At 45.7% G+C, this 12,789-nt stretch overlaps 1 protein-coding gene across 1 annotated transcript in view; it reads left to right on the top strand.

The window, feature by feature from the left end:
- The window catches only part of Ret (protein kinase receptor Ret oncogene), a 324,724-nt gene that overhangs the window by 154,878 nt on the left and 157,057 nt on the right, over positions 1-12,789 (top strand). Inside the window, exon 2 of the mRNA XM_077679579.1 lies at positions 7,100-7,372. Coding sequence (XP_077535705.1) covers positions 7,100-7,372 — 273 coding nt within the window. The remainder of the gene's footprint in view (positions 1-7,099; positions 7,373-12,789) is intronic.

Below are 12,789 nucleotides of genomic sequence, written 5' to 3'. Positions count from 1 at the left end.
ATATTATTCCTTGAGATAATGCGAACAGTATTCTATGTACAACATTCTAATTTTGTCTTCGCCCTGTGTTTCTCGGATTCTATCTGTTATAAAATAATTTGAACTGATCTAATGCTGTTAAAATATCTGTATGTCAATAGTTCTTGGCGAGTTTCTCTGACGGTTTCAATTCACCTTAAGAAAGCAACAGTTTTTTTTCAGTGAACTGCAAAGTCTTTATAGAGAAGAAAACTATTTGCGGCCCGAAAATAGGGCGTCATTCTGGCCCACAAGTAACAAGAAAATATTTCGAACTTACGGCACCCCTATTCCGAAGGTGTCGAAGACAGACACAGCTTTTTTCGTTGTTTTTGTCGAACACAGGAAGTAGGATCCGAAACAAGACTGCCGTTCTTGGCAGTTTTGGGGATGGTCGGTCAGTGTCAGATAATTTCCCAAAATTGCGTGTTGGTCTTGCGTGGTCGAGAGCATTTGTTTTATGGGAGTATTTAGCTCTTCTTTCCTGCCTCATGAAATTGAAAAAAAAGCATTTCTCTTGCTCAAGCAGTTCCCACACGACGGCGGAAACTGCTTCAGAAAGTTCTCCGATCTGCGAGACTACACTTCTCGCTGATTTCACAGACGGAAGCTCACCCTTCCGCGTAAAATTAAAAAAAAAAAAAAAAAACCTTGAGTCACTATTCCACTCTGTGAAGCTGGATGACTAGAGAAGCTCAGATGACGAAGAATTTGAGCGAAGGTACGAACTCTTGACGGAAGTCGCGCTGCGACTCGCCGTTCCTCGGCGTCATTCGCTCTCTATGGATGGTCTAGACTAGGGTGGTAGGCGTAGCCGTTTGTGGTGGAGAATTCGGGCAAAGCCCCTCTAAGCAGAGGGTCTTACCACATCTTGCACTCCTGGAAATTTTCGACGTCCCCAGCTCACGGGAGCCCGGACTGTACGTCGCCTTGCCATGGCGAATTGACAAAAGTGAAAATCAAAATAGAGGATGGTGTCCTCCTGGATTTCTGTCACGTGCTCAGCCGGCAGAGCTTCCGCCCCGGTGCACGCCTCCTTCGGCAGTAGGTGCACAACAAACATACAAACAAACAAACAAACAAACAAACAGATACACAGACAGACAGACAGACAGACAGACAGACAGACACAGACAGACAGACAGGCAGACAGACAGACAGACGAACGAATGAGCGAACGAACCAACGAACGAACGAGCAAATGAACAAACGAACAAAGGAACGAACGAACCTAAGATGGAACGAACGATCAAATCTTCAAACAAACAAACAAGCAAACGAACGAACGAAGAACGAACGAACAAACGTACAAACGAACGAACGAATGAACAACCACGTTGCAATTCCAAGACACGTGGGTGAAGTTTACTTTTCCGCAACGCATTTTGATGTGAGGGCATCAAAAAAAGTGTATGAAAATCTAACCTGACACAGCTCCCCTGTACAAAAAGGGTGTTGCCCCATAGCGTTGGCGCGTTATTTAAGGGAACGTGATGGCTAGTCATCATTACCGGGTCCCTGTTATCTTAATCGAGGCCCGCCTTTAAATAGTGCGCCGCAGGAATTACCCGTTAGCTGCGGCGTTACTCGTTATTTGCGAAGGAAACAGCGGTACCCACGAAGGAAACTGCCACAGCGTTGGCTGATACTCAAAACTGTAAATTGTGATGATGCATAACAATATATCCTGGAGGAGGCTGAAGCTGCAAGGGAAGCGAACGCTGAATAATAGCATTACATTCCTGCAATAGTTGAAGCATTTTTCGTTGACGTCCATGTACGTTGGATAACCAAACGAAAAAATAGATGCGTATCTGCTTCCTTCGCTGTGAATGTCGTTCAAAGAGAATAGTCTTCTGCCGCTCTACTCTCCCCTCTCGCTCCACCCATTGTACATGCAATTAGGAGTTAGCTCATTTCAATTTTCCCGCGTTTGCACTACTCGCGCGCCAGGTGTTGGGACCTCTGGTCTCTGTCGCGCTCGGACCAGCTTGAGTCGACATCTTGTAAAGCGAAGCATAAGTGTAATCCCCGATGGCGTCTGTAACGCCAAAACAGGTGAAGTGAACGAACAAAACGCTTCCGGTGGCAGGAACCGAACCTGGGTCCCCCGCGCTATGAAGCCGGCGTCGATCCGATTGCTCCCTTTCGGCATGGTCGAAGTGGTTTCGATTTGCAGAGGGATGCATGGACGTGCAAAATTAGACAAAAAAATCCTGCACCCCAACGTGTCAAGACGACGATGATTCGTCACGTGAAAGCTTCGCATTGAATCATCGTCGTCGTTAGACGGGGGTGCCTGATTTTTGTTTTAGTGTTTGCTTATAACTCTCCTTGTTTGGGCACCACATTTAGCGCGTTGTTTTTTATTTGCTGTCGTAAACCAATCCAACGCGCATCCCTGATTAAATGAACGGTGTTTGTGTATTTGTGTTCTCCCTCAAATATGCCCGCGTTCTCCACTGCGATGAATATTGTGGGCATGTGTGAGCCATGGCAACAGTTTTAGTGGTTTGTAATGGTCTCTCCTATAAATTGCGAATTCTCGCACCTTTTTTAACAGCGAAGCTGTTTAGCAAATTGTACTGTTTTGTTCCCGCAGTTAAAAATACTGAGAGATTGCCGATATCGCGTACCTGAGCGCGCGCACGTGAACTCGGGCCTCGCGACGACCGCCCGGCATTTACCAAAACCAAGAAAATGCCTAGGGTACATGTGTTCGTGTCTCCCGATGACAGCCCAGCGTCCGCTACGCACGTTTGTCAAGTCAAGCGCACCCATTTAGGGAGATTGGCCAAGATTGCCGCGACCGCCCGACAGTTAAAAAAACCAAGAAAATGCCGAGCGCTGGTGCAGACGCGCCCCACGGCGACTGCCCAGCGTCCCCCACGCACGTTTGTCAAGGAAAGCATAACCACTTAAAGGAGCCATGAACTTCGTTTAATTTGAAAGAACGAGGATTCAGTATCTCACCCAGCTCCATTAGAGCCACAAAAGATGTTTTTTTAACGAAAAAAAAAGCAAGAAGTATTTAAAAACTTTCAAATTTTGCGCCACAGTGACGTGTTATGAGCAAGAATGACGTCATACGGGCCAACAATAAAACATAATTTTCAGTGCGTTAACTGCACGTTAGCATTCAAGTGATGCGGTCAAATGGAACTAGAGGCCCCATTACAGACGTCCAGTCATGTGTCGTCGAGACAGGTCCCTTAGGCGGCCGCCAATCGCACAAACAAGGTTCGGTGACGTCATAGAAAAGTTGCGGGAAATTGGCTAGGGGGTCGCGACTGCTTCACACGTTTTCTTCAATATTTCCGTTATTTGTTCGAAGATTGCGATGAGATTTGTATCATTGTTATCGGGACTAAGCAGTCTTTCTAATAAACCCAACTTGTATTTTGTCTTCATGGCTCCTTTAAGGAGATTGGCCAAGACTGGCCAAAAAAAAAACTCCAGCGTTCGCCGTAATTGTTCCAACACTTTCTCGGAACGAGAAAAACACGTCATAGCCTACGCCCCTCCAAAGTGATGTCCAATGTTTATCACTTCCGAAAAAAAAAAACGAAAGAAGCTCACACTTATAGCCCTAAAGATGAAGTAAAGGTCGTTGCGGCAGCGAAAAAGCAAACCGGCTGCAATCGTGCACTTAAACCTTCGTGATGGTGGTGATGGTTGCGTACAGCTTCGCTACCTTCAAGACTTACGCGTTAGTGTGAGCTTCCTTCATTATATTTAGCCGGGAAGCTGAATCGAATGACAGACAGACAGACAGACAGACAGACAGACAGACAGACAGACAGACAGACAGACAGACAGACAGACAGACAGACAGACAGATGGACGAACGCACGACAGACAGACAGATGAATGGACGGACGGACAGACGGGTGAGGGGGCGGGTAAACGGACGGACACAGACAGAGACAGACAGACAGACAGACGGACGAACGGACGGACCAAAATTATTTCGTTTAGGTACCCCGAGAAACACTGTCGTCTTTAAAAAGGAAGGAGGGTATCGGCGGACGTGTTCATGCTAAGAGTACATTAGCCCGCTTGCTTTTCTTCCGCTTTGTGCTGCGATCCAGGAAGCGATATGACTGAACAAACTTGCTTCGGTGGGCCTAAAAATTTAAACAAAGGCGCAATGATTACGCACGTCAGTCTACCGAAAAGAAAAAGTGAGCCCGAGAGATGTCCCTAGTGAAAACAGACGAGTTCGGCTGCATAGCTGTACAACTTACTATCCCTTCCCTGCGCAGAACCCAGGTGGGCGGAGGGGCGATGTGAGGCAAAGACACGACCACCCCTTGAAGTTGCTCCACGACAATGGCAGCCCTTCGCCCGCTCCTGACAACGTAACAGACACTTCCCTGTAACTTAAACGGGGGCCCGTTTCGCCCGTTTCTTACGCGGCGCCGGGCTCGCGCCTGCGTTTGTTGCTATGGCGACACTTCTCAATTCCCCATGAGCTTCGCGTCGTTGAGCCGCACTGAGACATCTGTCGAGTGCTGACCACACGACCAGTGGGCCACGCCGGCAGAAAACTACCTCCTTATAAATTACTGACTGCTGCCGAGGTAAGACAAAGCGCGCGCACATGGACGAACACACATAGCAGCGTTCACGGGCACTACGTTCGAACTGAAGCTTGTCTTGAAAAGACACAACTCACTTAACACGCCCAGGAGGCTCGAGGGTCAGGGGAAAAACGTTGGAAAAAAAAAGTAAGGATCCTCTCGAGGGTTGCTCAAACAGAGGCCCGTTACATAGTTACTCAAACAGGTAATAAGTGTTGAGTGATGGGTTATTTGCCTCGCTTCAAACAAAAGTGGAATTCCTGGGCTGAGCGGCGCAAGTCTAATAATGCGTTGCCTTCCATGCTTTCTAATAACCTGTCCAGAAACGTACACGGGCGCTCAAAGCCAGGGTATCTTCAACGCGAAACAGGTTATTTTTCAAATGCACCCAGCTTAATTAAATTCGATGCGTTTTCAACCTATTAAATCGACTAAATGAGAAGAAATTTTAAGTGCGGAGCACAGTAGGGGCTCGGCTCGTGGTCGTAGCTCGCCCGTGGTAACGGCGTCAAGCACCCAAACAGAGGCTTCGAAAAGAAAACCGTTTCCCCTGATCGCGACTGAACATGGGTCTCTCGCGTTACGAAGCAAATGTCTATCCGCACGTCAGTCGTACGCAGAGTGTTGGGGGTGATCTTTGCGCTGCGCCGTTGCCGCGGACGCTGCCGTTGCTAGGCCACAAATTAGTACACTATAATATAATATAAGAAAACATCATGAAATAACGCATCAATTACCCCAAATTAATGAAAAATTAATCCAGTGTCTCTTTGTAGGCCTTTTCCGGGTCGGCGGTGTCCTGTCTTAACCACTGTCGGTATCAACGCCAGGCTAATACTGAAACCAGTCAAGAGAGGGTGCCACAGCCCCCCTTGGCGGGAGAGTATAAGAGCAACGCCGCCTGTATCCAGGCAAAGTTATACAGGCGGCGTAGGTACGGTATGCCTATAAATGCAACCTACGAACAGCCAGTCTTTCCCGCCTTGGACTCCCAACAGTTGGCTCGGATCGAGCGACAGCGGGCGCTTGCTGTCACCGGATGATTTAACCCATGTCTACTGTAGTTACTAAATGTACGAAAATCTCAACAAAGACAACATAAACAAGGTACTCAAAAGAGTAACGCAAGAGAAGCACTGATGAATAACTGGTCCGCACTTACGACAGCTTTCACGCTGAGTAGAACTGCTTTAATTTTTTTATAGACCAGCCGTATCAGAACAGAATATACGCAAACGCCATTTTGATACTAAATAAGAGGACGAAATAAATTAGCGCGAAATATTTGCCATCCACTAATTTGGCCATCCCTTCATAATGCCTAAATCTTTCAGAACTTATCGTGTATTTCCCATTCGTAAATTACGCTAAATGAAAATTTCTCTACTTGTGTAAAAGGTTCGACATTGACAAATGTTTTGCAATAGAATGTGCGGATCACAAGAAAACTGAGACAAATTTTCAGAGGATTGTCTGCTAAAGCGTAAACCTTCCTACACCGCTTCTCCATTTCACCAACCTTAATTCTGTGGTTGCGTTGAAGGAACATGGCAACCCAGACAGCCTTTTTTTTTTCGTTTTTTGCTGCTTTTATGGCTGTAACTGCGTGAAGGCGCTGGATTATATAGACCTTGCGATTTTCTTACTTCATTTCCTTTTTAAAATTGCTATCTGTGTTAATTTTTATTTTCCTGCGACGATGATGAGGACAGACTTCGCTTAAAGTAGCCAACTTTGGTGACTCTGCCCCCAACAGGGCCCATGCTCTCACCGTCGTGCACCATTGAGCTAGAAATAAAAGATGTATATTCTGACTCTCTCTCTCGGTTGGTTTAGTTATATATTTGTTTTTTTTTTCTTACAGAATTTACATTTCAAATGCTCGCAGTGTTTTATATAGCTATTAAATGTCTTAAGTTATCCAGTCACACATTATGTACAGATAAAAGGCATCACGTTGTGCAGGTCGTGGTAGTCGGCAACGAACGCGTGCCCATTAGACAGCTGCAGCATTATTGAAATGTTGAGCTGCTCCACCCAGGATCCTGCGGTAGCAACGTTGGTCATGAGCGGATAAGAACTGTCCCACTGGTTGACATTAAATAAATGCCGGAGTTACATAGTTTCGTTTTGTTGTTATACAATAATGTGCAAAAGTTCTGCTTAACTTCACCACGTCTATTCTTTGTAATCTTAGTAGGCATCCAGAAACGCTGTGTGAGCGCAGTTCGCGGCGGCTGGGGCCACATTTAAGCATAACGAAATTTAAAAACTAAGGTACAATAGTTAAACACTCAGAGATTCCCGGCACTAGCTGTATGCCAGCAGAGCTTTCTCCTGTTCAGTTCTGTGAAGCCTCGTCCACCTACCCGTAGCTGTTGCGTTGTTGCTTACACGCGCTTGTTCCGTTATTTTGCTGCAATGATAAACGAATCGCAATACAGGGGTCAGATAAACAGCTAGGAGATGCCTCAAGCGCCTCCACCTTGTCCACGCAGTGTTCCTGGTGGAATGGCCTCGTCGTTCCCGCGAGGCGATCGAGCTGCCAGTTGGGTTCCCTGTCGGCCAACCATTCTTCACGCTGCGTGCCGTCGCAGTGCCGCTGTATCCGAGCACCGTCGCTGCACCAGATGCCCCCACAGCACCTCTGCGGTACAGCCTCGTCTCGGCCACGCAAAGTCCACCCACGTCAGGGCCTTCCGCAACGAGCCCCTTCGCGGTTCACGCTGTGACCGGCGACGTCACTCTGACCGATGTCCTGGCGCACAACGGTACGTGGAGCACTTTATATAGCAATGCAACACAAAGCATATCAACTACTGTGGTGCCAGTCGAGGGATCAGATTTTAAACAAATTCCTGGTTCGTCTAGAATTTGAGGTCGTATCAAAGGCAAAGTTACGAGAAAAAAAATCGCTTGACCTTGTTCTGAGAACGTGAAGTACAAGGCGTAATCAAATTAAGCTGTTCGTGTTTCTTTATTAACACGAACAAAAATATATCAGCAGACGTGGCTGAACTAACCTAAGCAATATTTATTAAACAAGGCCCACAAGGTTTTTTTAGAAAACGTCGTCGAACTTATTCAAACACAGTCCCATTACTTGGGAAAGCGGCGGACACTGTCTGCGAAAAAGGACCATGGTTGCTCACTAACACCATCAATGACGTCTGCATCGGACTAGATTCTTGGGAACCCGCCTTCCTTTAGTTTAGTTCTATGTGAACAATCGTTCGAACGGCGCAGCCGTAGTTTGTACTAGCGATGGCAAGGTCCGAAGGTGGCCTTCACGCATTACACTACTTGTGCAGCAATAGACGGAGCCTTCCTAATACGGTGAGTATTAGGAAGGCTCCATCTGTTTAGGGAATCTTTCGTTTCCTCGGGTCCATTCCGCCATATTCGCATCAAGTCACTCGCTCTTGCCTTCGATGCGCATTTCTCACGTTATTCTACCTGCATTCTGCGATTAATTTCGACTGGTCGACACCCTTCAGCTGATATAAAAATGGTAAGGACCACTCATTGATCCACCTTGGACTGATTCCCCTTCACACGAGCTATGTTGTCAGCGATGCCCAACGTAACCCAGACATGAGGGACAATGATATGGTTTTGCGCGGCAAAACGGGTTTCGTCGGATAGCTTCTCGTGAATGAAATACGACCAAGCACCGCAGCTTGTCACCTTTCCGGTCACGACACCGTGTCTTAGGTCTGCACCGGCGTGGTAGCGTGGCTGTAAACTGCAAAAGCAATTCTCACGTTCTCTAGCGCTGAATTAGAAGCAAACTAACGAGCAGAGAGGACAGGAGGTGAGGTACGAAATCCTGTGGCGCCAGAGAGCGGCCCACCGAGCTGGAACGGTCGCAACAATACGAGCAAGCAGGCTGTAGCCTGCGAGTTAAGGATCAAAACGACGGGGAGCACAAGCCGACGAGGAAACAAGAACTTTAGTTCGGAATGAACGCCCACAATACTGAGGTGCGGTTCCACCAAAAACACAGCACGCTCTTTAAAAAAAATCACCCTGCCATTTCTTTTTGCAAACTTCGATGCACTTGAGGGACGCTATTTTCCTGTTTATAAGTCGCACCTTAAGATAACCCCTACCATTTTTAAACTTGCAGCTTCTTGTGACAGTTCCTAGGTAAGTCGCACATTTGTATAAGTAGCGGGCGCTGCTATACTGTAGAGATACATCCGCAAATGTGCATTGACGTCGCCAAATATGCACGAGGGGAAGCCGGCTTTACTTTTTGAGAGCGAATCCGCGTAACCCTGTCGATATAAGTGGTTTGCTGACGAATTATTTGGCGAGGCTTGCAACAGAAAGCCAATCAACTGCAAGCACAAAAGTAAACAAACTGAGAGGATTTCTTTCAGCGCACTGAAAAATGTTTATACTCACACTCTTTGTCCCTCACTAACAGTTGGCCACATTCCCTTCTGGGTCAGCAGCCTTAGAGGCTCCTGACCCATTAAGGACATGTGGCCGACTCCGAAGGCACCGACTTGCTCAAAATCAACTTCGAAGAGCTGAAAAACTCGTGTGGCTGGACGAAGGTATTTTCGTTTATTCTTTATTTAAGAACCGCTACTAAGTGAAATGGCAGAATTTTCGTTCTGAATCGTAGCCTCTTCTAGTGTCACAGCCCCTGTTGCACTTGGGGGGAGAAGTAAAGAGAACATGCAAAGTGAAAAGCCGCGCTAGTTGAAAATGGTTCATGACTGGAACTGCGGTCACATGCAGTCACATTTCTTTGAAAAAAGCATCCTAACACGGAAGGGGATTTAGCGCAGCATATATATAGCGAGCTGGCTGCGCAACCACCGTACACGCACTGTAGTTGGTGCGTTTCTCCCCGACGTTGCGCACAATGTTTTACAATGTTGCCGGCAGTTCACAAAATCTACTGCCTATAAAACATTTACGGCCGGTCTCTGGGACGAACCGCGAGCGCACGAGTACGTGCGGACACAGGTTCAATCTTTTGCACTCGTGGCATAAAAAATAACGCAATTTTCCAAAGGTAAGCTGAAAGAAGAATAACGCTTTCATTTAGGTCAATGTTTATTTATTTCAATACATTCAATGCCCGGAGGGCGTTACAGAAGGGAGTGGTTATGTTGCAAGTATACAAAACAATTGTACACGGGGAGATTAATCAAGTTACACTAGAAATGCGGTTTATATATAGAAAACACTAATGTTTCCAGAAATCATACAGTGCTAATAGCAATATACAGGCTCAAACAAAGACGTAAATATACAAAGCGAGCATACGAATCAATGCAATGCAATTAAGGCCACCTACCAAATAAAATCAGCGTAGAAAACCAAAATACAGTCGAAAATAGAAGTAAAAGAAAATACAAAGCGAACATACGAACACATGAAAAATAAACCCACCTACCAAAAAGAAATCCGCATAACAGATAGGAAGACCGAATACGCGTTCGATAAATACACAAAGCACGCGTGTAGACAACAAGAAGAAGAAAAAAACTGTTTGCTGGGAACTAAAGTGGCGTTCAGCGGCCGTTCGAAATGCGCACGCATCGGTGATTGCGGCGATTGAGGTTGGCGTGTGGTTCCATTGTTTTGATGTTTTCGGGATGAAGGATTCAAAAAATAGATTTGTGTGGCGTTGCGGAACTTAAACTTTGTGGGGATGATCAGTGCGTGGTAATATATATGACGGACTAGTTAGCAGTTCGTTTTTCAAAATTGGGTTAGAGTGGTAGATCTTATGAAATAGATTCAATCGTGCTACTTTTCTGCGCAAAAAAATGGGTAACTCAAGGGTGAGTTTCATAGATGTTACACTTTACATGCGTGTAACTTGACATGCGTTACACTGGACATGCATAGATGTTATACTTGACACTTGACATGCGTGGTTACTGCTCTATTTGGAAAGCATAAATACCTATTTGCAACATCCGAGCATAAAAGGAAGGAAGGCGTAAGAATAAATCAGTTATTTTTTTTTTCAATTAAAGATGGCGTATAACTCGTTGCATTCGCGTGTTTAATGTGTAACAATCCTTTGCTGAGTGCCCAAATACGAAAAGTGTAATGCTTCATGTCTCCAAAAAATACGTAATAAGCGAAGTTATGATATGTAAGCGTTATAATGCCGTCATTGTAGACCATTGTAAGAAAAAAACAAATGCATAACCAAACAAAATGGAAAGTCGTCCAATTTGGCTATTTATAGTCCTATCTAGCCATATGGCTATTGATAGCCAAATCTGGCTACCATCCGTAGCCTGTAACTATAAAAAAACGAAAATGAGGTAATGAAATCGAAAGGGTTTACATATTGTCACACGATGACGATGACGCGAGTGGAACATAGTGCAATGATCCGAACGTTCAAGGAGAAAAAAAGTTCGTGCGGCGCGTATCTTGTGGCGCGTAGCCCCCGCGCGCGCAGGCTACGCGCCACACGCGAACCTATGACAACCTGCTAAGGCGTTCATCCGTGCAGCAAGTGTTCGGCCAAGACTGCTACCTTAGTTACACCCCCACCCTGTTTTTTGCCCGTCTGTGTACGTTCATTGGCTGAATCCTATTTGTGATCTTCCTCTCCATCACCGTCGCGGCTTACCTATTCAGAACTTTGTGCCCGCTTCCCATCCCCCACCCTAGCCCTGCTTTCTCCTTTTTCATCCCTCCCCTTTATGTCTCTATGGCCTTTTCCTTCCCTTTTTTTTCTCATCCTAGTTTCTTTACCCGCTCCCTGTCGGCCCCCTGCGTTGCAACTGCCGTGTGGTTGCCGGATTTATTACTTCTCTCTCCGGTATGTTTTCCTATAGGATCCTCTTTGACGAAAGGGAGGAGAAAAGGAATTCCCCGAAGAAGCGTGTGCATAAGGGTTTTGTGTCTATTGTAAGACAATCCCTGACGAAGACAGTTCCTACTGCGAAACTGTTGGACGAATTAGTAACGAATAAGTTATTTACTTAGTCTAACTTGTTTACTTACGAATAACTTATTTACTTAGTATTTCTCTTCCGTTTTTTCTCTTTCCTCCTTTCCTTTCTTTCCTTCTTTATTTTATTTGCCTTACATCTTTTTTTTTCATTCGCCCGTAAAAGACACAAACTCACCAAAGCGACGTACCGATAAATAATGGCTTAACAAAAAAATTTAGGCGCGTACGCAGGCTTGTCACTACGCGACGATAACAATAAACTGCGATATCGTACTGAGAGCGATTTGAAAGAAAATAGTGTATCTGTGTTGAAATTAGTGGGTTGAAGCAAGGCGTGAAAGAAAGAAAGCAAGAAAGGAAGCCGGAAAACAGGGGTAGGGGCGGGGGGCGGGCTTTTTTTTGAATCTTTGAAAATTGGAAATAGATAACGCCGCATTAGAATACAGTGCCCAAGTTTTTTAAAAAAAGTGTTCGTTATGAACACACAAACATAACGTTCCAATGAATGGCCCATATGGAAGACATTGCGGTGTTTAAAAACCATGTTAAATATCTACACGATGGGTTGGCAAGTTGTTAATAACATTTTTGTTTCCTCCATTAAATTACTTCATTTTTCTTCTGTTCATCCGTTTTTTTTTATTTATTTATTTATTTATTTATTTCCTTCTTATTCCTCCGTCCCTTGATTATATCTTCCTTTCTTCATTTCGTTTTTCATCACCTTATTTAGATGACTTATTTTCCCGTCATCTCCAGCCATATTCTTCCTTATTTTTCTTCCTCTTCCCTCCAAATTTTTTCCGTTTCTTTTTATCTGTCTGGCTTTCTCTGTTATTTTTTGTTCTTTGTCAGCGCACCTTCTCTCTTTCTCTTATCCGTCCTCCTTTTTTCTATTTTAACAACAGCGGAGTTGTTTAAGCTTAAGCTTGGTGTGGTGGCGTTAGCAAAAAAAATACAAAAAAAAAACTCCCCCCCCCCCCCCCCCCCGCTCTAGCCGCCCGGCCCGAACGCCGCGCCGAGCCTCGCATAACTTCGCCCAGCTGCGTAGGCGGAGCTAAGCCTCGCCTAGCTGTGACGTCATTGCGCTGACGCAGTGAAGTCTGGTGAAGTCGCCGCGTCGCCGACACAGAGCGCCTCGTGACTCCTCGCCGAACACATCGTTTAGATTCCCGCAAAATATGGGTCGGCCGAAGAACTATGCAAGTCGCCAGGAAGAAACGAAGCGCGACTTCCGTCGGGTCG

Source organism: Haemaphysalis longicornis, unplaced genomic scaffold (assembly GCF_048455015.1).
Source record: "Haemaphysalis longicornis isolate Haplotype H1 unplaced genomic scaffold, Haemaphysalis longicornis Haplotype H1 scaffold_1, whole genome shotgun sequence".
In the NCBI taxonomy this organism is placed as follows: domain Eukaryota; kingdom Metazoa; phylum Arthropoda; class Arachnida; order Ixodida; family Ixodidae; genus Haemaphysalis; species Haemaphysalis longicornis.
Note: the sequence above shows the minus strand (reverse complement) of the source record. Positions and strands in the feature narration are given on the sequence as shown.